Source organism: Amblyomma mixtum, chromosome 5 (genome assembly GCF_055824585.1).
Source record: "Amblyomma mixtum isolate Tamu chromosome 5, ASM5582458v1, whole genome shotgun sequence".
Classification (NCBI taxonomy): Eukaryota; Metazoa; Arthropoda; class Arachnida; order Ixodida; family Ixodidae; genus Amblyomma; species Amblyomma mixtum.
In genome coordinates, this window is record NC_143016.1 from 71,964,954 (window position 1) to 71,991,530 (window position 26,577).

The 26,577-nt window shown below is 47.1% G+C and overlaps 2 protein-coding genes across 7 annotated transcripts in view; both read right to left on the bottom strand.

Annotated features, from left to right (window-relative positions):
• Positions 1-26,577, bottom strand: part of LOC149342632 (uncharacterized) — a 185,350-nt gene that overhangs the window by 122,203 nt on the left and 36,570 nt on the right. The gene's annotated exons all lie outside the window — the stretch shown is intronic.
• Positions 5,822-22,925, bottom strand: LOC149342636 (uncharacterized). Of its 3 annotated transcripts, none has more exons than XM_089545047.1 (7): positions 22,756-22,923; positions 19,054-19,279; positions 17,893-18,073; positions 15,422-15,467; positions 10,405-10,642; positions 8,993-9,102; positions 5,822-6,223 (listed from the first exon to the last, which is right to left on the bottom strand). In XM_089545047.1, exons 2-6 carry the CDS (start codon positions 19,219-19,221, stop codon positions 9,049-9,051), a joined length of 687 nt encoding a protein of 228 aa, XP_089401173.1. In that variant the 5' UTR covers positions 19,222-19,279; positions 22,756-22,923; the 3' UTR covers positions 5,822-6,223; positions 8,993-9,048. The 3 variants fall into 3 exon arrangements, with proteins under 3 accessions (XP_089401173.1, XP_089401171.1, XP_089401172.1); XM_089545045.1 differs by having other exon boundaries at positions 8,993-9,168; positions 22,756-22,921; XM_089545046.1 differs by lacking the exon at positions 15,422-15,467 and having other exon boundaries at positions 22,756-22,925.

A 26,577-nucleotide genomic window follows, 5' to 3' on the forward strand; every position in this document is an offset into this window, starting at 1 on the left:
ATCATTGTAGAAACTGCCCGCCGCCCTTCGCGTGTGACCCAGCAAGTCACTGAAATGGTCACTAAATGATGCACTAGGTGACAGGGTGGCAATGATGCAGCTAGATCTCGCAAAGGCCTTTGACCGTGTATCTCATGAGGTTCTGTTCAGCTTGCTAGATCAGGCTAATGTGGGCTGTGTAATAACGGAGGGCGTACGAATGGCGTACGCGAACTGCACAACGCGCGTCATTGTTAATGGGGAGCTGACTGAAAGCCTACACGTACAATCTTCAGTGAGGCAGGGATGTCCTTTCTCACCCCTCTTGTTCGCAATCTATCTTGAGCCCCTTTGTCTGGCTATACTAAACTCTGAGTGTATAACTGGCTTCAGGTTACTGTCAGCGCATGTTAAAATCTTAGCTTATGCTGACGACATCGCCGTGTTCTGCTCAAGTAAACAGAGTATCTGTGAAGCCACGGCTGTTGTTGAGAAGTTTTGCAAATGCACCGGGGCGCAAATAAATTGGGACAAGAGTTATGGATTCTGGCATGGTGACTGGGAGGAAACGCCAGACTATTACTCCCGACTTCGGTGGGCCACAACTCCGACGACGTATCTTGGAGTACCGCTGAACTCTTATAGCAACCCCGAACCATACTGGAATGAACAGGTGGCAATAGCAAAGGAAAAGGCCAGTGGATGGCAGGGGCGACCACTATCAATGTTCTCGCGCGCCACTGTGTGTAACCTGTTCCTCATCTCCAAGATATAGTATGTCATGAATGTGTTGAGCGTCTCGCGGATCAATATTAAAAGGATCCATCGGGTTTTTGCTGTATTTATTTGGGCGTCGACATGGGAAAGAACTAGTCGAACAAACTTATTCTTGCCCGTGAAGAGAGGAGGTCTCGGTCTTGTTCATTTATTTGTACGACAAATCGTGTCCCGCTTTATGTTTCTTCGCGACCAGAACGATATTTTGCTTCGCACAGTTATGCAAGTTCGTTTATGTTGATTGCTACCAGGAGTTGTAGTATGCTCTGTTGAAAACATGCGTGGTACAGTGAGAGGTTATCTGCGTGAAGTTGTGCTTGCGTACAGAATGTTACAAGTGCGATTTTCAATGCAGTACCTCTCCAATGTCACTAGAAAAAATCTGTATAAAGATTTAATTGAATCAATGCTCCCTGTACCCATTTAGCGATTGTCAAACTGCGGAGGCCCAGGAGCAGATGTGCTCAAAAAGGTTAAAAGAATGCCAGTTTACCTATCTTTGAAAACTTTCTTCTTCAAACTTCATACCGGAACTCCGTCGGTCAAAACATGGAAGCATGATAAAGGACTCTTTGTCCCCTGGTCAACCGATTGCTTTCTATGTAAAAAACCTGAAACAATAGATCACGTTTTTTAGATTGTTGGGATGCGGTTTTTTTCTGGGATGTGCTTCAAAGAACATTAAAGAAAGATTTACCGCTACACCCGCATGGCATCAGGTTCTTACCGGTAGGAAAACAGGACATCCCTTATGACACTATTATGCTCCTTGGCCTCCATAGTTTATGGAAAACAAGGACACAATTCAACAATGCAGAAGTAGTTGTGAGATCTCCGCGCGAGCATTTCATTGAAAGTGTCATGCGTCTGAGGGAAGTGTATCAGGCACTGCCTGATCAGCCAACATGGTTAAATGTGTTGGATGACTTGGTTGAACTGAAAAAATTTTAACCTGCTGTGTCAGTGCAAGTGTTGCTGACAAGTTTTAATTCTTTGTACCAGTTGTGAAAATGCAATAAAGAAAAAAAAAAGCTGGCATGGCGGAGTAGATAGCATGCTCGTCTCACACTCCGAAGACCGGGGTTCGATTCCCGAGCTCGACCAATTTCTGACTCGGTTTTATTTATTTATATGGCCTGACTAGAAACGTTAATTAGGCTAATTGAGTAATTAAGCAAGTAACTAAGCTCAGTCCCACTTACTTGGAGCATCACTATACGATCCCTTCAATTGGTTGCCTGGTTACTAGCTGAAGTACAATTGGTCCCGTTTGAAATTCGCGCACTGTGACGTCATGACCGTTTCGACCAACTGAAAAGCGTGACATTTCTGTCGACAACTGCTGCTTACAACGATGAGACATTAAAGGCTTTCGCCTTAAAAAATATATTAATAGAGCTCTCCTCACTGTCCCCTTAAGAAGTTTGCCGGGATAGGGGGTCCGCAGGTGGCACTGATAGGGTTAATGGTAGTGAGAAGGGAGAGGCCCTGAAGGAAAAAAAAAAATTACGAGGAACTTTAGCGGCTAAAGTGGTGAAAGGCGAAAGCCTGAGTGCTGCATTCTGCTACGCGATTGTTCACTGCACATTTTGTTGGTGCATTAATTAACTGCGAATTAATGACGCTTAAGCTTCGCCTTTAGGAGTGGAACGCGACAGCGTGTTGTAGCGCTGCCACGGAGTCCAAGGAACGCCACCATCCGTTCGGCGCGATGCGTTGCCCTTTGAACGTAACGCTTTTTGAGGAAAGGTAATGCGGCTGTAAATCTCTGTCATCTCGGTGGACACCTGAGCCGCACCGTACAGGAAGGGAGGAAGTGTGAGTGAAAGAAGAAAGAGGGGCCGTAATGAAGAAATTGAAAATTGTATTTGAGGAAAGGAAGTTGCGCAGTAAATGTCTCACATATTTCGGTGGACACCCATCAAAATTCGCGCGCGGTGACGTCACGACAATTTGGATCAATCTGAAACGCGGACAAATACGCCTTTCTCGTCGGTAAATTGGTTTTTGAGGAAAGGAGAGAGAGAGAGAGAGAGAGAGAGAAAACTTTATTTACAAAGGAATTCGGGGCACGCCCCAGGGTCCCCGCACGACCCCACTTCACTCAAGTGTTTTTCCTGAGGTCCATAACACTGGCAGCCCGGCCGGTGGCGATGGTCTGCACGGCCAGGTCCTCCGAGTGCAGCAGGGTCTCCCAGTCCTCCCAGGTCTTGAGGTTCTCTAGGTCCCGAAATTATCTGTCTATCATATCTCGGTGCACAACTAAACCTCGCCGTAACGGAAAGGGAGGAAGATGGGAGTGAACCAAGATACCGTATTCACTAGACGCACCTTTGTTCATTCCGAACCATCCAGCATGCATGGCGGAGTGGAAGCGTGCTCGACTCGCACTCCGGAGACCGGGGTTCGATTCCCAAGCTCGGCCAATTTCTTACTCGGTTTTATTTACTTATGTGGTCTGACTAGAGAGGTTAATTGGAGTAATTGGATAAGTAAGCAATTAACTAAACTCAAACTTACGTGGAGCATCACTATACGATCCCTTTAATTGGTTGCATGGTTAGTAGCCAAAGTACCATTGGCCCCGTTTGAAATTCGCGCACTGTGACGTTACGACCGTTTCGACCAACTGAAAAGCGTGACATCTCTGTCGACAGCTCCTGCTTACAACGATGAGGCATTAAAGGCTTCCGCCTTAAAACCAAGGAGCATGATACAAGAATACTGAGGTGTTTTAAGGCGGAAGCCTTTAATGTCTCATCGTTGTAAGCAGCAGTTGTCGACAGAAAATGTCACGCTTTTCAATTGGTGGAAACGGTCGTGACGTCACAGTGCGCGAATTTCAAACGGGGCCAATTGTACTTTGCCTAGTAACCATGCAACCAATTGAAGGGATCGTATAGTGATGCTCCAATTAAGTGGGACAGAGCTTAGTTAATTGCTTAATTACCCAATTAGCCTAGTTAGCTGTACTAGTCAGGCCATATAAATAAATAAAACCGATTAAGAAATTGGTCGAGCTCAGGAATCGAACCCCAGTCTTCGGCGCGAGAGACGAGCATGCTATCCACTCCGCCATGCTAGCTCGATGGTTTGGAATGAACAAAGGCGCGTCTAGTGAATACGGTGTCTTCAGTCACTCTCATCCTCCTCCATTCCCTTCCCGCGAGGTTTAGGTGTCCACCGACAAATGAGAGACAGATACATTTCCTTTCCTCTAAAACCAATTTACTGACGAGCGAGGCGTAGAACCGAATGGGCGATGGCGTTCTATGGACTCCTTGGCAGCGTTGCAAGACGCTGTCGCGTTCCACTGTTAGGGGTATCAGTGACCACACTTTAGGTCAAAAAAGTGCCCCCCTGAATTTTGTGAGATAGTTACTGCGTAATTTCCTTTCCTCAAATACAATTTTCATTTTCTTCATTACGGCTACTCTTTATCTACCTTCTTTCACTCCCACTTCCTCCCTTCCTCTACGGTGCGGTTCGGGTGTCCACCGAGATGACAGAGAATTACTGCGCCATTTCCTTTCCTCAAAAAGCGTTGCGTTCAAAGGGCAAGGCATCGCGCTGAACGGGTGGTGTTCCGTGGACTCCCTGGCAGCGCTACAACGCGCTGTCGCGTTGCAGCCCTAATGGCGAAGCTTAAGCGTAATTAATTAGCAGTTAATTAGTATTCAGGCATTAATCAGTAATAAACCATTAATTAGTGATTTGTCATCACTTACTAATTAGTACTCAATTATATGTGACGCCACCGGTGCCACAGAAACAGCGAAGGTGGTGCGGAAAACGCTTCCGCCTCTACCCACTTTAGACACTCAAAGTGCCCCCTGAATTTTGACACCGCGCCCGCTCGAGCGTCCAGATGATGTACGGCCGCAGCGGGGTGGGCCTTGCAGTTCGGCTGCAAGCCGACAGATGGCGCCGGTGTCAGCGGGCCCAGTCAGTTCTTTGGAAGCACGGGAAGCTAAGAGTAAAATACTATATGAAGAACGCCTGAGAAAAGTGGACGATAACACGTAGGCAGCTAAGGTATTTAAATATTTATACAGAAAGAGCGTTGACTCACAGTGGCGGAAAAGAACTAGAAAACTTACCAGTAAGTATGCCAGTCATGAGGACGGAGAAAGAAAGAGCATTAAACGACAAGTTAAAAACGTAGAAGTTAAAATTGGATTAATTCAATGGAAAAAAAACATAGCGTAGAACTATATCGATACTGGAAAAGACAGATCAGGAAACAATTTTTTTATGATAACTCAAGAGGCAGTGCCCTACTTTTTGAAGCTAGGTCAGGGTGTCTTAGAACGCGCAGCTACAAAAAGAAATTTAATGGAGAAGACACCTGTGCAGTGTGTGGTAGATCTGTGGAAACAATTGAACACCTCTTAATAAATGTGATGGTATCCATCCGGATGTCGATGGAGGCACAGTCACTCTTCCTGAGGCCCTAGGGTTTGAAGACAATAATGGTCATGTAAATAGATCTGCTGTGGAAGTTAGCAAAAAGCGATTGGAGGATTGGTGGCTGAAAAGCAGAGATGTGGCATCAGGTTAGAATTATAGGGAACCGTAGGTAAAGATGGTGGCGAATCTTAATGAGAATTGCCAACACAGTAAACAAAAAATAGTAAAGAAAGAAAAGCTGAGCATAGTGGCAATTGCCACCAACCCCGTTTCAAAGGGGGCGCTCCCATCCCATCCCACATCCCGTCCCGTCCCGTCCCATCCCATCCCATCCCCAATCCCATCCCATCCCACCCCATCCAGCCAATCCCATCCCATCCATTCCATCCATTCCTGTTCTTTTATGAGTGCATATACGGTTGTGTCTGTGCGGCATACAGAAAAGAAGTCAGGACCAAGTCTGTTTTGGCTAACGACATTAGAACTGCATTATCACCTTGCATTAGGCATTCCGCGCCATTTACAGAGGCAATTTTCAGGACCTCTCGGATATATCATACAGGTAAAAAAAACCATCCAAGACGATATGGAGGGAGAAGTCACAAATGTGTAGATTTTACTCTTGCAATAAAACCAACCACGCCGCAACACCAAGGCCCGTAAATGACAATTTTATTTCTCGTTGTGCTGCTCGCTGAAAAACATTAAAAAAATTAATTGCGAAATCTATAAACCAAATGAACGACTGAAAAGAACAAACAAGCGTCTCTCGGTTCGTAATGCTTTCCTAAAATATTACAACACAATAAAGAAGCAAATTAGCTATTATAAGAGGGAAATATATGTTTCAAAACGCTGTAATCTCAAAGGGGATGTCTATAAGCTTTCACTACAATACTGCAAGAACTAAATATCGTAAAACAAATTGATGATGTTGAATATGCAGGACGCGGTCCCTGATTTGTCGTTGGTGGGAGGCACATCAAGCGCCGGCCTGTTTTCTTCACTTATGCCGGAAGCAGCGAGAAGACGAGGTCATGATCGAGACGGTGTCAACCTGTGAGAACACAAACAGGGATGCACAGAGTTAATGGTTTCTTCTACAGAGGCAGAATAAATTTATTATTATTATCATTATTATTATTATTATTAAAAGCAACAATGAGTACCGTTGGTAGCCTAATATAGGTGATATTTTCCGAAAATAGAACCCCGGCGCTTACCAGTAGATAATGCATTATAGTAATCATGACCAATTTCTCAGGATACAGCGTTTCTTGAGGTCATCTTGTGCAGCCGCAATAAAAGCTTTTACGCGTCTTATAGTAAGGTGCGTTGCGCTTATTCGATATACCGAGTGGGTTATGAGGGACGCCGTGGAAAAGGGCTCGTGGCTAGGTTCAGGGTTGGTATTAACTGATGTGCCCTAAAATCGCAGAACAGACAGTGATTTTCGGATTACGTTTGATTCAAAACTTGTTTCGGCCGCTTTCTTCAATATAGTGCAAAGCATATCATCTTTCACCAGCCCAGCTAACAGGCAAAGAAATTTAGAAAATCGTCGATGCTGAATGCACGTAATGACTTCGCTGTGCGTGACACATATCGAGCGCAAGTTTTTTGTGTGTTCGGCTCCATTTTGTTACCATTCACATATTTCTGCTGCATAATTTTTAATTTTCTTTACCCATAAAGCAAGATAAGTGCCAAATAAAAAAAAAGTTCAATTCGGAACAACAAATGACAAAAGAGCATTCATCAGAGCAACACGAAGATCGGTGAGGTGGGAGGGAGTTACAGCGAATAACAGCACGAGGAAAATGGCATGGGGAAAAAAAAAGCAGTGTATAAGCAGCGCGCCGTTAAAGTAGCCATATGAAAGAACAGTCCAGCTTTACGGGATCAATCTGCGAACGTGGATTAAATCGGCTAAGCGAAAACTAACTGCCACCTGCTTAAACTCGCGCCGTTGTGTCTTGTTCGCCAGATGCATAACGCTCTTTTCGCTGCATACGACCTGCTTTCATATAAGACACTGCAATCCATATGCGTATAAAGTAGTGCTTGCTCACAAGGCTTTCAGAATTACAGCAGAGAGAAAATTCCTGATTAATATGTTACAAAGAAACTTTGAGGCAAGCGGCAAGTCATGTACAAAAAACAAGGCGCTTGTGTTTGTGCGTGTGTCACAGTCTAACATGGAAAGCAAATGCACGTAAGTAAGACACACTTCGACGTATGAGTTCAGGCTTTCGTGAAGCGGCCATTTGACTGTGTGGGCTATCGCCGAGATGAGTCCATGCCTTTCCTTTCGTGACTTTTGTTCACCTCCTCCTCGTGCGTCCATTTTATAACCAAGGGTGCCTATCCGCAGGGAATTGCCGAAAGACTCACGAACCAGAGCAAAAAAAAAATAAGGCCTTTTTTTTTATTCGAATTGTTTGCCAATAGGCATAATTAAAAAGGGAGGGAAAGTTATAAACTCAGCCACACCGTCTCTTGGGCCTTTGCCAACAGAGCTATCCGTCCTCTTTTTCGCGACACCGGTCACTGGCTCAGTGAGGGAGAGCTGGGCATAAGAAGGAATGGGGACAGCACATATGCACTGCATACTGGTACCCCACAGCTAGATAGTCCAACAGCCAGTTATGGCTGGCGCCTCCTATGTCAATAAAATATGCATCACAATTCCATTCAGCAACAAAGCACATTCACCGAGAAATTTTTTAGACTTCGTTAATTTTGACTAGTAATTTTGGAGATCACTGAAAAACCGCTAAACATTTGTTGGACCATTCAATTATCCGGGCCATTTTTCATGTCCAACCAAGCCTGAAAAATCCATCCGCAGCTGTACTTGGTTGCTGGAATGCTGTTTGTGCTTGTGTTTTTTGTTGGGTCTAACTCATAAAAAAGCCCCATTATGGCACCAGTTTACTGCCATCGACACCCAACAGCAGGGAATGAGCACAAACACGAGCAATCAAACTTTTAAAGCTGAAACAAGGTGGCTTAAAGCAAAGGGCCCTTTGTTTTAGGGTTAAACACGATTGTCTCACCAGCAGGAAGCTGAGGAATTTGTTGGCATCGTTCTCGTAACAGCACAATATGCACCAGCTAAGCAGCAATGCACAGATTAGCGGCTTATCTTCGTTGCACTGATGGCCAGTGATGCCATAATTAGGGCACAGCTCATTGTGGCAAAGCCAACTTGAATATGAGGTCGGTCCATTGTAGGTATGATAATTGGCAGCTTTATCATTGAAATAGTAATGCTTCTCAATCCTGTCACTCCAGAAATGCCTTAACTTGAGCATAAATTTGAAATGCACCTTTCGGAAGCGATAGATGTGTTGAGGCAAGTTCGCAACATGAACCACAATGCATTTCTTTTGTGGTGGAATGAACGAACAAGGTGCAACGCGGCTGTTGGAGAAGAAAGCGCGGAAGCATCAGACTACCCAATACTTTCACTGGAAAAGAAGGTTTGCTTTGGCTTATGGGGTTTAACGTCCCAAACCGACTAAGGCTATGAGAGACGCCGTAGTGGAGGGCTCCAGAAATTTCGACCACCTGGGGTTGTTTAACGTGCACTGACATCGCACAATACACGGGCCTCTAGAATTTCTCCTCGCAAGAAATTCAACTGCCGCGGCCGGGATCGAACCCGCGTCTTTCGGGCCAGCAGCCGAGCACCATAACCACTGAGCCACCGCGGCGTCATACACTTTGGCAATTACTAGACAAATAAAAGGAAATAAAGGAGGGGAGGGATGCCATTTCCGCGAATGCACAGCAGATATTTACAGCCAGTAGCATATCTCACCTTTCTGGCGGCTGCCTCGGCTCTCGCCTCTTTCGGCTCCCTCGACTTGGCTCCTCCTATCTGCATGGCCCTTTCCCGGTCTCGTTCTCCGTGCGTCTCCTTGTCCGGAACTGCGCCGTGTCCGCACTCGGGCTTCTTTTATCCATGAGTGATTCACAACGCATTTGGAAGGATTCCTTGCATGGAGAGATAAATTATGTAGCCAGATTTTAAGGTACGAATTAAAATGCGGATGTTACAGACTTCGCCATTTCGAGGATGAACTGTACTAGCTTGCAAGTAGAGGAGCTGGGAATTTTAAAAAGTAAGCAACAGTTTGGTTGCAGACGCTGCTATGGGCCCAGGCTACCGCTCTCGCAGTGACGATGCAGAAACTTGGAATTCACCACAGTCTAGAAAAACAGACAATGGCAAGACCAGGACACTTCGTGCTGAGGTGCTGACCTCTACAAAGTTGTGTCGTCTTCCTGTCAGTCCACAACTGTTTTTGTGCACCGTGGCGATTCCACTGACGTGGATATAACTAGCCATGCAATTTGTCCATGCACATTCGTTCGTGATGCCACCCTTCTCAAATATGTTACCTCTTCTGTGTAAGAAAAGATCCCGCCGCACAATGAATCAACTGCTGGTGACATAAGGTGTGCGTAAGAACAAACAGAAAAAAAAAGAAAGAAGGGCACCCAATTCAAGATCCGATAACTGCACAGCTTTTGAAGTCCGTAAAATAGGTATAATTTACAGTTACGTTAATAACCAAAGAACAAAACTAAACAGCTTAAAATAATTCCCAAGATGACCCCCCCCCCCCCCAATCTAGTCCCCAGAGGTCAAGTCAGGCAAGCCAAAGACCTTCTTGGAATACTGGAATACAAAGACCTCTCAAGTATATCTCCAATTAACCCTGTCTTGTGCCAGCTGCGGTCGCCTTATCCCCCCCAAACTTCCTAAAGGCGCGTTCACACTTGCCCAAAAATCCGGCGAGCGAAGCGCATTCGCTCGCCGCAAAAACAAGGCCCTGTTCTCACTGGTTCACGCGCGGGCGAGCCGGATTTGCCGCGCCGCTCCTGTTTCTCGCTTTTCCACACCGCGTCACTGCTAGCGGCAGACACACATATAGTGAGAAAAGACTATAAATTTACGCTGTCTACATACCATAAGCGTATGCATGCTTTGTACGTTAAACTCAGGCGCATTCTCTCTTTTAGTTCAGCCATGGTGTGGTTTAAGCGATGATAAGCAAATAAAACGTCTGAGCAACGGCGAACCTCGTGCTCTTGTGCCCGGTTGTTTCGCCCTAATTCTAACTCCTGCAAACAGGCCGTTTCTAATTTGCGCTATCCCTATGCTTGTGTTCTTAGTGGCAGTGCGTCCATCTGACAGCCGTCATCGCAGGATCATTGCTCCCGTACCTGAGGCAGCGAAGAGCTGGTGCGGGATGAAGAGTGCACCGGACACTCCACGCTAAGGAATGCACCGGCCGAGGTATTGGCTGTCCGAGCACGTGTTGTGCCGTGTAGAGTTTCGGCCGGTTCGTCCCACACGTCAGCCATCGCCTGGTGGACACGGCGTCTGCGGGCACCGAGTGAGGACCGTGGCTGCTCTTCTCCGGGGTCCAGGGAGTACAGACGGTGGCACCAGTACCTGCGGCTGGTACCGAAGAGAGAGAGAAAGGAAATTTTCAATGAGGAAAAGGTGGAAGGTCGGCCGGTGGCAACATGGCCCTGGCCTACTACTCCACACAGGGGAAAGGGAAGGGGAGGAAAAGAAAAGTGCGATTGAAGGTTGATGATGGCATACTACAATGAGTTTCACGGGTGATGTCGACACACACACACACACGCGCACACACGCACACACACACACACACACACACACGTACGCACGCACGCACGCACACGCACACGCACACGCACACACACGCACACACACACACACACACACACACACACACTGGCTGGCACTCCCATCGCGGTGAGTAGACGCACATAAAACTGGGGTCTGCAACACAAACGCAGACACGTCATTAACCATGTAGGTAGTGCACAGGCAGTCACAGACGGCTGTCCAGGCCTGTTTCACACAAAAAGTTGAGCACGGCCTTTGTCACACGGCACCAAGCAGAACGTCTCGCCCTGGCGCCCAGAAGAGTTTCCTCAGAGAGAGGGCGAGGGTCCAGCTGCTTCACGGTCGCCTCCAATGTTCTTTCAGCAGTATAGTTCGGGCACTCGCAAAGAAGGTGTCCAATTGTCTTTGGAGTGTGGCACGGTACGCAATTTCGTTTATTTTCGATGCCGAGCTTGTGGAGATAGTGTTTGGTGTAGGCGACGCCAAGCCGTAACCGGTGGAGTAAAGTCCCATGACGTCGCACCACCTTACCGAAGGATAGCGTATGTGCATGTATAGAGGAAGCCCCGCTGAGAGACTGGCAATGACAACGCTCGCCTGACGGCCAGCTAACCACACACCTGTTGTCGGTACCCTGGTGGGGTCTGGTCCATTTATCGCGGACTCTAAAACTGGGAGCAAAAAATTCGAGGAGAACTTATCAAACCGATGTACTAGAGCTAACTCTTCACTACTTTTTTAGGTCAACGGAGCCATACGTTTCTCATGCGTGTAAATATGCAGGTTGCTCAGTTTATACAAGTAAACAAAGACAGCCAGTACTTTTACGCGTAGACTTGTCATTTGTGTTTCCTCCTCGTCCTCGTATTTTTCTCCCTGATTGAAGCTTCCCGTGACGTCACCGTCTGTGGAAAAGCTCTATGATTTATGGGGGTTTTAACTTCCCAAAGCGACTCAGGCTGTGAAGGACGCCGTAGTGAAGGGTTTCGGAGTTTCGGCCGCCTGGTGTTCTTTAACCTGCACTGACATCGCACAGTACATCGGCTTCTCGGCCTCATGGCTAAGATCAAAGAGTAGTGTCTATAGAGAAGAAGACCACCTGACTTCATGATTACTGAGGTTTTTGCTCCAAATATCAATCACCAGAGAAAAATAAGAAGGAGTTTTTCCAAGCTTTAAGCATTTCGAAACCTGGTCTTCAACATTGATTGCGTGTGTCGTTGCAAAACTTGGGCAGTTCGAGCACTCACCATCCTCAAAAGTAGGACAGACATCCATAGCTTAAATGTGCAGTGAAGAGGATTCTGATCTCGTATTTTTACCCCGGGAACTCGATCTGCACGCTCCGAGCATAATAAAAAACTTCGAGTATTGTCCAGTAGGGCAAATTTCCCGATTAAATCGAATTAAACGTCCCGACTTCCACCTTTTTTTATTTTAACTCAGCTTCGAAAAAGAGGTGCAGTCAGCCACCACGTGGAATGCTTTTCAGCCAGCCGCGTGGTGCCTTGACGCTCTACCAACGGCAGAGTGATACGTACGTAGCGATCCTCGAAAGCAAAGTGTACCCGCGTACTTTTATTTCCACAAGTTTAATTTGCGGCTACGTAGCCTGGGACACACTATTTATTGGCGGAAACCTAGAAAGTTAAATGAAAGCGAAAGCGAAGCAACCACTCGACTGGTTGACAGGAACTCCAGTGTTGACTGACTACTCCCCTTTTCGAAAGAGATTTAAAAAAAAAAGGCGGCAACCGGTTCTTTTATTCGATTTCATAGGGAAATCGGCCGTACAGGACACTATTCCGAAGTTTCTAAGATTGCTCGTAGTTTGTAGATGGAGTTCTCTCGGTAAAAAGACGATATCAAGTGTCTCTTTAGTGCACCTTTAACTGCCTTATTTACTGGGTTAATGAACTTCGGGAACTTCGAGCACGGGAATCGAGCTTCAGCTCGATTCCCGTGCTCGATGGCATAGACAACACATTTTATTTCAAACCCACCAGTATAACACCTCGCCGCCAATAATGCTGTCCAAAAGGAGGAGGACAAGAATTCAATTTCTTTTTATTTCATTACATTAAGCCCCTATAAAGGGTTTAACATAAGGGATGGCTAGATTTTAGAAAAAAGACAATAAGAGGAGTTTTTTTTACATTTTTAATGAAATGTAATGAGCAAGTGATGATAGCAGCGTTTTTTGCTGTCCATTACGTGCGATGTCAGTGCACGTGAAAGAACCCCAGGTGGTGGAAATTTCCGGAGCCCTCCACTACGGCGTCTCTCATAGCCTTACTCTCTTTGGGACGTTAAACACCATAAACCAAACCAAACGAATACAACTCGCGTGATTCAGAGCGAACCCGAACCCCAACATGTTGCTACGACGATAAATACCGTAGATCGGACATACATGCTCTTTGCGATGGCCGGTAAATCCAACTGCCTCTCAGCAGCCTCGCGGAAAGAACCCCAGGTGGTGGAAATTTCCGGAGCCCTTCACTACGGCGTCTCTCACAGCCTTAGTCGCTTTGGGACGTTAAACCCCATAAACCAAACCAAACCATTTTTATAGGCTGTTTGCACCATCAGTATGATATGTAGTACTAATGACATTGGACCGGTGGCAGATGCAGTATTGCGTAGTTGTATGTAATCGTTTCAGCGTTCAAAAAAGGGCAGCGGTTAGAATTCGATATCAACTTGAAGATAGTGCGTGCCATAATAGTGGGTTGCGTGTATTAAGGCGGCAGCCAATAATGCCTCATCGTTGTAAGTAGAAGTTGTGGACAGAAATGTCACGCTTTTCAATTGGTCGAAACGGTCGTGGCGTCACAGCGCGCGAATTTCAAACGGGGCCAATTGTACTTTGGCTAGTAACAATGCAACCAATTACAGGGATGGTATAGTGATGTTCCAAATAAATGAGAATGAAATGAGTTAATTGCTTAATTACTCAATAAGCCTAATTAACCTTTCTAGTCAGGTCAGATAAATAAATAAAACCTAGTAGGAAACTGGTCGAGCTCGGGAGCCGAACGCCGGTCCTCAGAGTGCGAGACGAGCACGCTAACACTCCGCCATGCCAGATCGATGGTTTGGAATAAACAAAGGCGCGACTGGTGAATACGGTGTCTTCGTTCACTCCCATCTTCCTCCCTTCCTGTTACGGCGAGGTTCAGGTGTCCACCGAGGTATGCGGGACCGATACATTCCCTTTCCTCAAAAACCAATTTACCGACGAGCAAGGCATAAAACCGAACGGGCGATGGCGTTCTGTGGACTACCTGGCAGCGTTGCAAGACACTGTCGCGTTCGACTCTTAGAGGCGGAGCTTAACGTCTTAACCACACATCACTGACACAAGCAGCAACACTGCGCTAAAGGCTTTCGCCTCACCGCACTTTAGGTCAACAAAGTGCCCCCTGAATTTTTACGCGAGGGAAAAGAAACTTTTCTTTAACAGCCAAAGGAGAGGGAGGGGGGGTGGCACTCATTATGCGAGTGCGTTCATTACACGAATAAATACTGTACTGTATAGTACTGTGGTCCATAATACAATACGTTAACCCCAGTCAAAGCAGCTTCAGAATGATCTAACAAATCTTGCCTGAGCAGAGCTTAAATCACCAAAGTATCTTACAATGCGTAGCCTGTAGAAGAAATTCTCAAAATGTGTCTTGGTCTATTCGCTGATTATCTGTCATTATTGTCAACCTGACTACGCCCACTACAATACAAAGGCCTCTCAAATATATCTTCAGTTAACACTGCCTTGTGCCAGCTGCGGTTTATTTTAGCGTTTTGAATATTAATTTTTACACCCAAAGTTTTGTACTGAGTATGTTCGTCATCGTTCATGCTTTTAAAATTGTCCATTGAATTTCTTAGCAAGTCAATTCATCTATGAATAAAGGATTACTAAGGTATCGTCTATGAACTCTTATTCTGAGTTCATTGAGTTTTGGAGGCATTGTATGAATACCTTCGGTAAACACATGACATTAAACAGATCGCGTCTCCAAGCCTGACATCTTTCTTTATTGGCAGTTATTTCATGTATAGGGATCTGTGGTGGCTGTGCAGCCAATGTAGACACCTTCCACTATATTTGAGCATACCTTTTCTACACTCTGGCTCTTCAATTGTGCACGGCTCCTCATAATCGGTCCCTCAAATGCTCTCTTATAATCAATGAAGGCAATTTATAGGGGCTATTACAATGAAGCAGGCTTTGGGGAATGTTTTTTCAACAAGCTTTCCAAGCGAGGAGATCACGAATCAAGAAGCGCTTATGATAGGTCAGGCTACCCGTGCGCGACTGATGTGGAACTGGCCTCATTAATTTTTTCATCGAATATACTCCTATCGTTTCTTTTTTTTCATTTCGGCTGGTTTTTCTGCCGCTAAAACTGCTAGCGGCACCCACTTCAGTTTGTTCTAATTGAAAACCATGAAACACACATTTGAAATATTTTCGCCGCAGGGCCACGAGCGGTATGGTACTGAAGGCTGGAAATTGTGCCATTGAAGCGGAGAAGATTTAGAATACAAATGACAGGAGGCGGCACCGCCACTCACCAGCTTTGATCATTTACGATGATCTCTGCAACTTTCGTGGTCTTATCTGTAGGCAACAATAGACAAAAGAAGAAAGTTCATTAGACAGTGGACAAGTGAATAGCGTAATGTCGAATAAGTCAGCATACTAGGCAGAGGACACAGCTGGACAAGTTTCGGATGGTGTCTCTATTTCCTGTAATCTCTGTAACAATGGCGCTGTAGTTCTCCCTTAAATTACATAGCATAGCAAAGCATAGCATAGCGTAGCATAGCATAGCATAGCATAGCATAGCATAGCATAAGTATTTTATCTTTCCGTAAGAACAGCACAAAGAAGTGATATCTTTTGGACCACGAAAGTGTAAACAAGTTAAACCAGGGCAGCCACAAAAACAATGTGCTTAAAGCAGAATTTGAAGGAGCTGTGAGGAATTGTAATAACGAAAACAATAGCATACGAAAAATCGATTTAGTGTTGAAGAAGTCGATTAGCAGAAGAAACTTAATTCTCAACTAAAAAAGAAGGCAGCGGAGTTGTGAATATCTTGAACACTTGTTGAAATCGATTATCTTTGTAGGTGCAGATTATACGAAAATTAGCTGCTGTTCCACTACTGCTGAACTACAAGCGGCTTGGCGTCTGTAACGCTCGGTGCATTCCGGACACTGGATAGGCAGCGCACTCAACCTAACAGGTGGTAGTTAATGGTTGATCGCGGCAGTCTGCACACCAAATCAACGCTGCGGCCTATTGCAAAAGTGCCGCGTGTCTGCCACAACGTAATCAGCGCTAACGCATGCAGCCTAAGTCACTAATCACCCCACGTACCTATTAGCGCGATTCAGGCGTCCATTGACCAAAGGAAGCAGTTATGCGCACTTGATTTCCTAAAAATCATCGGAGTGTAAAACGGTGTCGACTCCAACGCCGATGAATACAATGAACGCCGGCGGCCTATGGCTTCAGTGCCGCTTTTGTGGCACAACGTTGTCAATGCCAACGTATGCGGAGCACAACTGTCACTACCGTTGCGCAGGCTAAAAGACGACTGACGTGTCCGCTGTACGAAGAGGCCAGTTATGCGCCTTTCCTTTGCTTTCCAAGCTCCCGCTCCATTGGTTCGTAGCTTAAAGTGCCCTTAAGGTGTCTACTGCCCTAGGGGGTCAGTTTGCCTCTTTGCTTTCGAAGTTCAAGGCCTTTTGAAGGCGAAAACTACGCACATGGCAACCGAAGCACGAGGTCTCGTGGTGAAGCTTTCGATTCACAACTTCTGAATACATCGAGTATCTTGAGAGCTCCGGGAATCGAGCTTCATGCCTCCCTGATAATGCCGCTAACGCATCTAAGGGGCAGAAAGTATACAGGTCTTAATGTATATCTAACCAGTCTCCTCTCTCCGCCCCCTACATTTAATACAATAAATATTTTCATAATCTTCCCGTAATCTGTGGAAAGGGACAAGCGCACGAACGACACACTTATTCACGGGTTAGCTTTGGGACGCGCGTTCTGCACCAGCCGCCGTGGTGGGAGCACTATATTCCCATTCGTCGATGGCCATTTCACACTGCAACCGCATTACCTAGCGGGGGTAATTCAAACAGCCCACAACGATCTCAAAGTACAACACTGACGACGTTACTATACAATTCCTCAGTGGAATAGAAGGTCGGGACGTCTTTAAACCACCATTACGTTCTGCACAATGTTCAATAAACAACAGCAACAGCGCTCTGAATTAAAATGGCAAGCCGGGACTCAAAACCCTTGCCCTTTGGGTTAAGAACCAGTCGCGCTGCTCTTTGACCACCGAGAAGTTCGGTTTGCGGGCGATAAATGTAGGTCTTCAGTGAGCGCCTCGCACCGTAGAGTACTCTGAAGAACGGGTAACATCTACTTAATTAAGGGGAAAAATTAAAGTCACCAATGCTTGTCGCCAATCGACAACGGCTATGCGTACGACCAACCGAAATCCCCTCGCCGCGTCATAGAGGCACCCTAGTGCCACTAGGACGTAGTGGCACCCTAGTGCCAGTGTCAGTAGCTAAAACCTGCCCACGCTACTTTTGAGAGGGAACAAAAAGAGAGAAAAGGGTTGAAAAAAAGCGCAGGCTGATGTGCTGGAAAGGTAGATTATGATGGCTGCTTTTGAGGTCATATGCCTGCAGTCCGTCATGCCCATGCTCTCAACGACTAACGGTAGGCAGGATCTGATGTACACGCGCCTCCTTGCGGTGGTTTCTCCATTTCGCTTTGTGATAAGATGATGATGGATGGTACACCACCACCATAACTGCCAGATAACTGCATTTCTGTTATCTGACTGGTTAGCTATAGGAAGCGCGGACTCGTAAGGTCTGGATTATTTTTGCTGGCGCTAAATACCGGCCCTGTTCACGTGAGCGGGGCTACTTCTGAAGACGTCACGTGTTCTCGCCATTGTTTGCAAAATCAGGTTGTGCTGTTTGTTCCTCACTGAATGGCTCACCAATATTTGCTGCACTGCTTGGATCTATGGCGACTGGCCACGGATGGGTCGGTGGCCTGCGTGCTGCATTAGGCGCCAGCGGCGCGAACCAAGTCTCGGGAGGGATCCTGTCGTTGGTACCCCGAAGCCTCTGCTGGGATGTTACACCTCGGCAGTGCTTGTCTCTCGGTGCTTGCTCGTGCTGAAGATTAGAAAACACATCCTTGAACATCGGCATATTTTAGGCATTTTAAATACAGGCTGCCCTGAAAGCGGCGCTTTCGAATGAGAACCTTCCGGAAGGTAGGAAAATAACAGCGACTGCCCTAAGCAATGTCAACCGCCAATAAACTTGACCTACTAATTTCCCGTTATCTTTTTGCTGCCATATTTCTAAGGACATAAATATTTTGTTTGTGGAGCCTGCGTAATAAAAAAAAACCCGAAACATGCACACGTGTATAATGAAAGTGACAATGAAGTGCGCCATTTGGACAAGAGCTTTCCAGATTAAATAAAAACTTGTGGTTAGATGTGGATGCTTGCACGCTCCTTCATATTTGTTGTATTGCGGTGGACTGTTAAGTTTAATTTCGCTGGACTGCAATGAGGCAGCATTGAATGTCTGCTTTGATCGACACATCTTCCGCACAAGTCACGTTGATTAACTGAACGCTAGTGCGACGCGACACAATTATAGTTGTCCAAAGGGACCGTAACGAAAAAATTAACCGATACCAAGACGATGCATGCCCAGCCTCGGTTGTGGCAACATAACGAATCCGTCGAGGCGTTTGTCGTAACTTACGCATGATGTGTCATGCTTAGTCATTCACGTCGCACCCGTCATGTGTGATCACGTGAGCTGACACTTGACACCAGAAGCCACCAAATCAGCCGATGAGCTCCTGATGTGTCGAATAACATAGGCTGTACACGCCTGCACTGGCGTATTTTCTCGATATCACCACATTTCCTCTCAGAACCAAATGACCATTAATCCCTGGTAATGACAGTGAATTGCCTTTCTGTGTCAAAACGAGTCTCAAGCCAGCATTGATCCAGTACATCTTAAACACCCTTGGCGTAGAGGAAGCCTTGAAAGAGCCGCAGAGTAACTTCGCAGAAATTTTTACTCTATTTGCCTGCAATAACCGAAAGCTGGTGCGTGTTGTCGCATACCTGCGTAGTCCCTTCAGCGGCGCTGGACTGTGAGCAGGGAAAGAGCAGCGAGGCGTGAAGGAGACTGCGTGGAGCCAGCTTGGTGGCCAACAAGGCTAGCGCGTTCTTCAACTCGCCAGTGTCCCCGTAGTCTGGTCGCCGTCGCATGGCTCGCATCAGCTGTCGCATGGCTCGTGTGTACAGTGGCGGAGCCCAAATGATCGCCTAAGATTATGCTTTAGACCAGCTGCAAAAATAAAAATATTAATTAGCAGAGGAGCTTGGCGCTAAAATGAAAGTCTAGTAAGTGGAGAGAAAGCGCTTAAATTGAAAATAGGTTTTTGAGGACAGGAAATCGCGGAATAATTCTACTCCGCCGTAAAGGGAGAGAGGAAGGTGGGAGTCAAAGGAGATAGAGAGAAAGAGGTGCTGCATTGGAGGGCTCCGGAATTATTTCGACCAGCTGGGGGCTTTTAACGTGCGCTGACATCGCACAGCACATGGACGCCGTTTGCGCTTCGCATCCGTCGAAACACGGCCGCCGCGGTCGGGTAGGAACCCGCGTCGGTCCACGCTCGTGGTGTCCGTCCTTGCGCTGGAATAGTGCCAACTGTGGCCTCACCTCCGCGCTGCGGCGCAACCTCCTCCGTTATTTCCATTCCTCAAATTCATTTTCTTCACTGCGGCCCCTGTGTCTTTCTTCTTTCACTCCAACTGCCTCCCTCCCTGTACGGTTCGCTGCGTGTGTCCACCGGGATGGTTGCTAGGCAACGGCTTTTGTTGCCGCAATACAAAAATTCAGGGGGCACTTTGGCTCTCCAAGGTGCTGCAGGGCGAAAGCGCTTCCTGGCCACTGTTTGTTTTAGAGCGCAGCTCTTTGGCGTCCGTTCCTGGGTTTCGCGTCGTCGTCGGCGTCGGCGTCGGCGTCGGCCTCGTAACCAGCTCCGCCCCCAATGTAACGCTTTTCAATTGGTCGAAATGCTCGTGACGTCACAGTGGGCGAATTTCAAATGGGGCCAATTGTACTTTGGCTAGTAACCATGCAACCAATCAAAGGGATCGTATAGTGATGCTGCAACTAAGTTGGACTGAGCTTAGTTAATTGTTTAATTAATCAATTAGCCTAATTAATATAGAGGAGAATGAAGAGGTCAGAAGAAAAGAAAAGAAAAGAAAGACGCGCGCCGCAGCGACAACAGCGTCCACGGAAGGAGACGCTGCTGAAAAAAACATAAGTACGAAGCCGCGTTCCCTCCACCACCACGCACTTCCCCACTCAGTAAGACGTTGCTCGTTTCATATACGTTGTGTCGAACATCCTAGACAGTTCCAACAATTGACAGGTTAATGACAGAACACGATGGATAGAAATTCAAGAATATAAATATGAAATAGCCTAATTAACCTTTCTAGTTAGACCGCATAAATCAATAAAACCGAGAACGAAATTGGTCGAGTTGGGGAATCGAACCAGGGTCTCCGGAGTGCGATACGAGCACGCTAGCCACTCCGTAATGCCAGCTGAATGGTTTGGAATGAACAAAGGCGCGTCTAGCTAATACGGCGTCTTCGTTCACTCCCACCTTCCCCCTTTCCCTTACGGCGAGGTGCAGGTGTCCACCCAGATATGCGAGAGAGATACATTTCCTTTCCTCAAAAAATAAATTCACCGTCCAGCAAGGCGTACAGCCGAATTGGCGATGGCGTTCTGTGGACTCCCTGGCAGCGTTGCAAGACGCTGTCGCGTTCCACTCTTACAGGCGAAGCTTAACATGTTAACCACACATCAGTAACACACGCAGACAGCCAATGGACGCGTCATTCGCTGGCAGCACTTGATTCATCATTCACAACCACATTCTTAACGTACGCTCCCTTGCCGCACATGCCAAGGACGTACACCACGATCACATTCTGCGCCATTCCTCTGTACTTTGCTTTGTTGAAACCTGGATGGATCCCGAAGAGCCTCTCGAAATCATAGATTTCCTATACTGCTGTGGTGCTCGCAGAGACCACAACAGAGCGGCGGGAGTCGCTATCTACTTGCGCACAGGTCTCTCTGCAATACCAGTCGAAATGTTTGGCACGTCACATGAAGTTGCCGAACTGTGCGCCGCAAAGTTGCCCAACGGCTTGCTGGTAGTAGCTGCCTACTTCGCCCCTACCGCACTCACGAAAGACGTCGTGCACTTCCTGCAACTCGCATTAACCGTCCATCGATCCACACCGATGTTAGTAGTGGGGGACTTTAATGTTGACATAAAGACAAACAGCAATTTCCTAACACTTATGCGGGAGAACATCCCGTTCCTCTCGCTCGTAACGCGTCCCACGGCTGTGACAACCTCGCGAGGCACTTGTATAGATCTCGTCTTTGAGAATCAAGCATTGGTGTACCAAGTCGAACATATATCAGTCTATTTCTCCGACCACAAAGCTTCCTTCATGACTGTCAAGAACTGTTAGTGGAGTCTTTGTTAAAGGAATACGTGTGAAAAATAAAAAAAAAATCTGTGATAGCGCATACATGTGTTGCTCGATTTCTTTGCCTCAATCTATCGAAAAGGTGAAACAGCTTATTTGCTGCGCTCAAATTTCGCATTAGGAAGTAACGTAATCGTCGGTAATTTTTATTTACTTTCTTGTTCTTTCATATTTTTTATTTATTTTGTTCCTTTTCTTAAATTTATTGTTTTTTATTTTTATGTTCACATCTTTTTATTTTGTTTTATTTTTGTTTATTTCTTCATTTTTATTTTCCTTTTCTTGACTTAACTCCTTTTATTTTATTTATGAAGCCCATGCATTCACTAGATGCGCCGTTATTCATGCTGGAACCTTGGGTCTTTTATGCAGTGACGCCGAAAGGCGGACGAATCTGCTGACGCGTCTGTCGACACTCCTGCCGACGCGTCTGTCGACACGGCTGCCGACGCGTCTGTCGACACTCTTGCCGACGCGTCTGTCGACAATCTTGCCGACGCGTCTGTCGACACTCCTGCCGACGCGTCTGTCGACACGGCTGCCCACGCGTCTCTCGACACTTCTGCCGACGCGTCTGTCGATACGGCTGCCGACGCGTCTGTCGACACTCCTGCCGACGCGTCTGTCGACACGGCTGCCGAGGCGTCTGTCGACACACCTGCCGACGCGTCTGTCGACAAGGCTGCCGACGCGTCTGTCGACACTCCTGCCGACGCGTCTGTCGCCACTCCTGGCGACCCGTCTGCTAACGACAGTATGAGGCATTAAAGGCTTTGCGGGAAGCCCGCCACGCGCCAAGCGGTTCGGGGAAGCGGCAGTGGGCTGACTACAAGGGTTTCCCCAAGCACACTTTAGAATTTCCAAGCTGTTTTAAAGCGTGCTTGGAGAAAGCCTTGCGTTTTCGTTAAAGAACACCAGGTGGTCGAAATTTCCGGAGCTCTTCACTACGGCGTCTCTCATAGCCTCAGTCGCTTTGGGACGTTAAACCCCATAAACCAACCAACCAAAGTGCTTTCAGTAATTTTTTCGTCTCAGTAGCCCAGAGTTCTAACCACTAACACTTTCCAATAGGGGTAGCTACTTGTGCTCTCTAAATACATACTAGAGGTGCGCAATGTCGACTTTGTCGCAATGTCGACTCACACCAGACAGAGTTGCCGGACGGCTCCAGAGGAATCGAATTTAACGAACGCTACGAAGTGCGTAATAAGGGTGCGAATAAAAAGGCCTTCTTACTTGACGTAGATCGTCGTGGACAGCTGCTGGAGTTCAAAAAAGGCCGGCTGCCGTGCACAAGAAGAACGCCCGAGGAACGTGGTGCCTGGGCGCGAGAACGTGTTGCTCGAGCTGCCGACGGATCAACTAGTGGGAAGAAAGGACAGCAGGTCAAAAGAAGATAAAGCCTGAGGACATCATCATCATCATCATCATCACCCCACGCACTCTTTCACAAATCTATACTGCACATAATTTGATGATGATGATGATGAAAACGTTTATTTAAAGCCACAGTTTAAAGGAAGGCTGATCGGGTCCCTAGCTCGGGACGCCGTTGGTAAATGCCGCTGCCCGTTCCCTTGCGACGAGGGCTCGTTGTTCCACAAGGTCCGAGCTGGACAGGGCCGCCTCCCAGCCCTCCCGCGTTGGCTGATTTATGATGTCAATACTGTTATTTTCCTGACAAGCCCATACCATATAGTAAAAGTTTGCCTTCTGGGAACGAAATTTGCACTGTGCCGAAAAGGACTCGGGCTCAATGGCGTGAAGCGTAGCTGAATTATTAAACGACATAGTTTGTAGCCTCCGAAGGTGGCATTCTTCTGATTTACATAAGTTGCAAAAAACATCGTGTTGTTATTGTGAGATGTGTTTCTTTTATGCGTAGCATATTGCAATCACTCAGTTCAGCCGTTGGGCGCGGCCGGGCAGCCACCAAACCACGTGACGTGACGTCACGTGGTTTCGTGACGTCACGAAACCACTTAAAAAAAGGAAAAAAGAAAAAAGAAACAAAAAAAAAGGAACGGCTGAGCATGGTGGCGGTTGCCACCGCCCCGTTTCAAAGGGGGCGCTCCAATCCATCCATCCATCCATCCATACGTCACGGAGGAAAAATTCAGGGGGCACTTTCGCTCTCTAAAGTGCTGCAAGGCGAATGCGTTTCATGGCCACTGTTTGTTTTTATTTACTTTTTTATTTTTGATACTTTGTTTTTATTTATTTTTTGCTCCTTTCCTTAATTTTATTGTTTTTTATTTTTATTTTCACATTTTATCTTTATTTTGTATTTATTTTGGTTTATTTTCTTATGGCGAATTCAAGTGGGAGAGCAGGAGCACTAGAGAGCACTTCAAAAGTGCTCTCAGACAAGCGGACGCCCTCCAGTGGGAGAGCAGGAGTAGAGTCACTTTCTTCCAATGGTAGAGGAGGGGGGCTTTCCCTGCGCTGAGAGCAGTCGGGAGCAGTCCCGGCTGCTCTCTCTTGTAAAGCGAGTGTAGAGGAAGTCGCATGGCATAAAGCATCGTATCCGCGCTATCTTTTTTTTTCCTTCTCTCTTGTTGGCGACACGGTGCGGTTCGGGTGTTCATCGCGATGACAGAATTACTGCTCCATTTCCTGTCCTCAAAAAACGTTGCGTTCAAAGGGCAATGCATCGCGCCGAACTGGTGGTGGCGTTCCTACCTTCCTGTAAGGTGCGGCTCGGGTGTCCACCGAGATGGCAGAGAATTACTGCGTAATTTCCTTTCCTCAAAAAGCGTCGCGTTCAAAGGACGAGGCAACACGCCGAACGGGTGGTGGCGTTCCGCGGACTGCCTGGCAGCGCTACAACACGCTGTTGCGTTCCACTCCTAAAGGCGAAGCTTAAGCGTTATTAATTAGCAGTTTATTAGTATTTAGTCATTAATCAGTCATTACACACTAATCAGTAATTTGTCATTACTTCGTCATGAATTATGTGTGACGTAATCCAGTGGTAACATCACCAGTGTCACATACGCAAAGTGGTACTGAAAACGCTTTCGCCTCTACGCACTTCGGACAGTTTCGAACGCGCTGCATATACATTCTTGTCAGACCTGCGTCTCGTCGTGTCCGCGCGCGCTTCGCATTAGCCCGTAAACATTTCATGCTTACTCTACTCTCGGTTACGGGAGAGGCAGAGTTTTTTTATGTCCCAAGAGCAAACATTTGAACTATAATTTAGGTTTTATTTCCGATTTTTCGTGTAATTTCTGTACCAGTCCTTCTTGGAGGCAATTCGTGGTGCTGCGGGAACAAGGGCATGCAAGCCACAATCGCTTATGTCCAAAACACGTGGTTTTTCACAGCGCGCTGGCCTCCTCGGCTTGCAACTGCCGCCACTGCGGGCAGGCGGAGAATGCTGGGAAGAGAAGTGCGGTCACGTGGTCGTGGCGCACTGCTCTCGACTCTCGGAGAGCGTTCCCGTGGGAGGGCAGTCACCCCCTTGCTCGGCGTGCTACTGTACTGCTCCGCACTGCTCGGCGCCTCTGCTCTCGTCCCGCCAACCGAATGCGCCATTATTTTTATTTTTTATTTTGCTTTTTTTGACTTTACTCCTTTTATTTTATTTATGAAGCCCATGCATTCACTAGATGCGCCTTTGTTGATGATGGAACCTTGAGCCTTTTAAGCAGTGACGCCTAAAGGCGGACGAATCTGCCGAAGAGTCTGTCGACATGGCTGCCGACGCGCCTGTCGACACTTCTGCCGACGCGTCTCTCGACACTCCTGCCGACGCGTCTGTCGACACGGCTGGTTGGTTGGTTGGTTGGTTGGCCTCAAGTAGAATGGCACATACCCACTACGGGGGAGTGGCTGCCGACGCGTCTGTCGACACGGCTGCCGACGCGCCTGTCGACACTCCTGCCGACGCGTCTGCTAACGACAGTGTGAGGCATTAAAGGCTTTCGCCTTAAAAGCTGCTGAGAAAATCGAGTGCCGGCAACCAATACCTCGCGCAAAAAGACCGCGCAATATGCAACTCATTCTTGTCTTAACCAAGCTAAGCATGGGCATCTTTTTTTTGTTCTTAGTTGTGTTTAGGTAACTTTTCTTTGTTGAGTGGCAAGATCAAGAAAAGAAATAACATGCTTTGCTGCAATAGTAGTATTAATTGTAAACATTTATTATGCACACTAATAAGGGTTCAATGGTCTTGAGAGGTGGTTGCAGCCCTTAGTTCAGAGACGCTGCGGTCGTCGCCGCTGTCCTGGCCTGAAGAAACAGCTGGCTTGGATTTGCAGGTTGGAGCTCGACAGAGAGCCATCCCTGTTTTCCTTTGTTCTATATGTTTGTGGGTGAGGTATAAGTGATGCATTCCATAGAAAAAGAAAACAAACAAAAATTGCTGGCGGTTGAGCTTTGCTAAGCACGGAATGTCTGAAAATTGAACTTGAATACTGGTTTTCAGGATAGGAAATGGCGCAATAACTGTTTCACGTTTCTCGGTGGACACCCGTACCGTGCTGTACGGAAGGGATAAAGGAGGCAGTGAAAGAACAAAGAAAGAGGTGCCGTAGTGGAGGGCTCCGGAATAAATTCGACCACCTGGGTTTCTTTAACGTGCACTGACATTGCACAACACACGGGCGCCTTTTGATCTTCGCGTCCATCGAAATTCGGTCTCCGCGGCAGGGTTCGATACCAGTTACCCCGGCTACCTAAGCGAGCGCCTTAAATACCCAGCCACCGCGGCGGGTCACGGAATATTTAGTGAAAGCAGGTTTCGCAGGCAGACACCAATGCCGTCCACGGTACACGACAGCGAGATTGAGGTGTCCACTGACGCAGGGAGCCATTTGGGTGTCTCCTTTTGTGAAAACTAACGGACTCTACAACGTTGTCAACGCTAACGCCAATGTTTTGTTTAGTTTTAAGCATGAAATGCTTCTAGCTCCCCTTGTCGGCAGTGTGGTCACGTCACGCCGAGACTGAAAGCCAACACCAGGACACTGAATTCCACTCATCCGGGCACTGAAACGAGAACATCCGGGCACTGTACGAGATTTAACGAGACCCTCTAAGCACTCCCACAGG

Bases quoted from the DNA above. Each gene is read 5' to 3' on its own strand.
- LOC149342636 (XM_089545045.1), bottom strand. From the start codon at position 19,221: ATGCGACAGCTGATGCGAGCCATGCGACGGCGACCAGACTACGGGGAC. The intron at 18,074-19,053 runs GTATGCGACAAC...TCTAATCTTCAG, and splicing joins CCGCTGAAGGGACTACGCAG to CACGAGCAAGCACCGAGAGA. The intron at 15,468-17,892 runs GTGAGCCATTCA...TGTTGCCTACAG, and splicing joins AAGCAGTGCAGCAAATATTG to ATAAGACCACGAAAGTTGCA.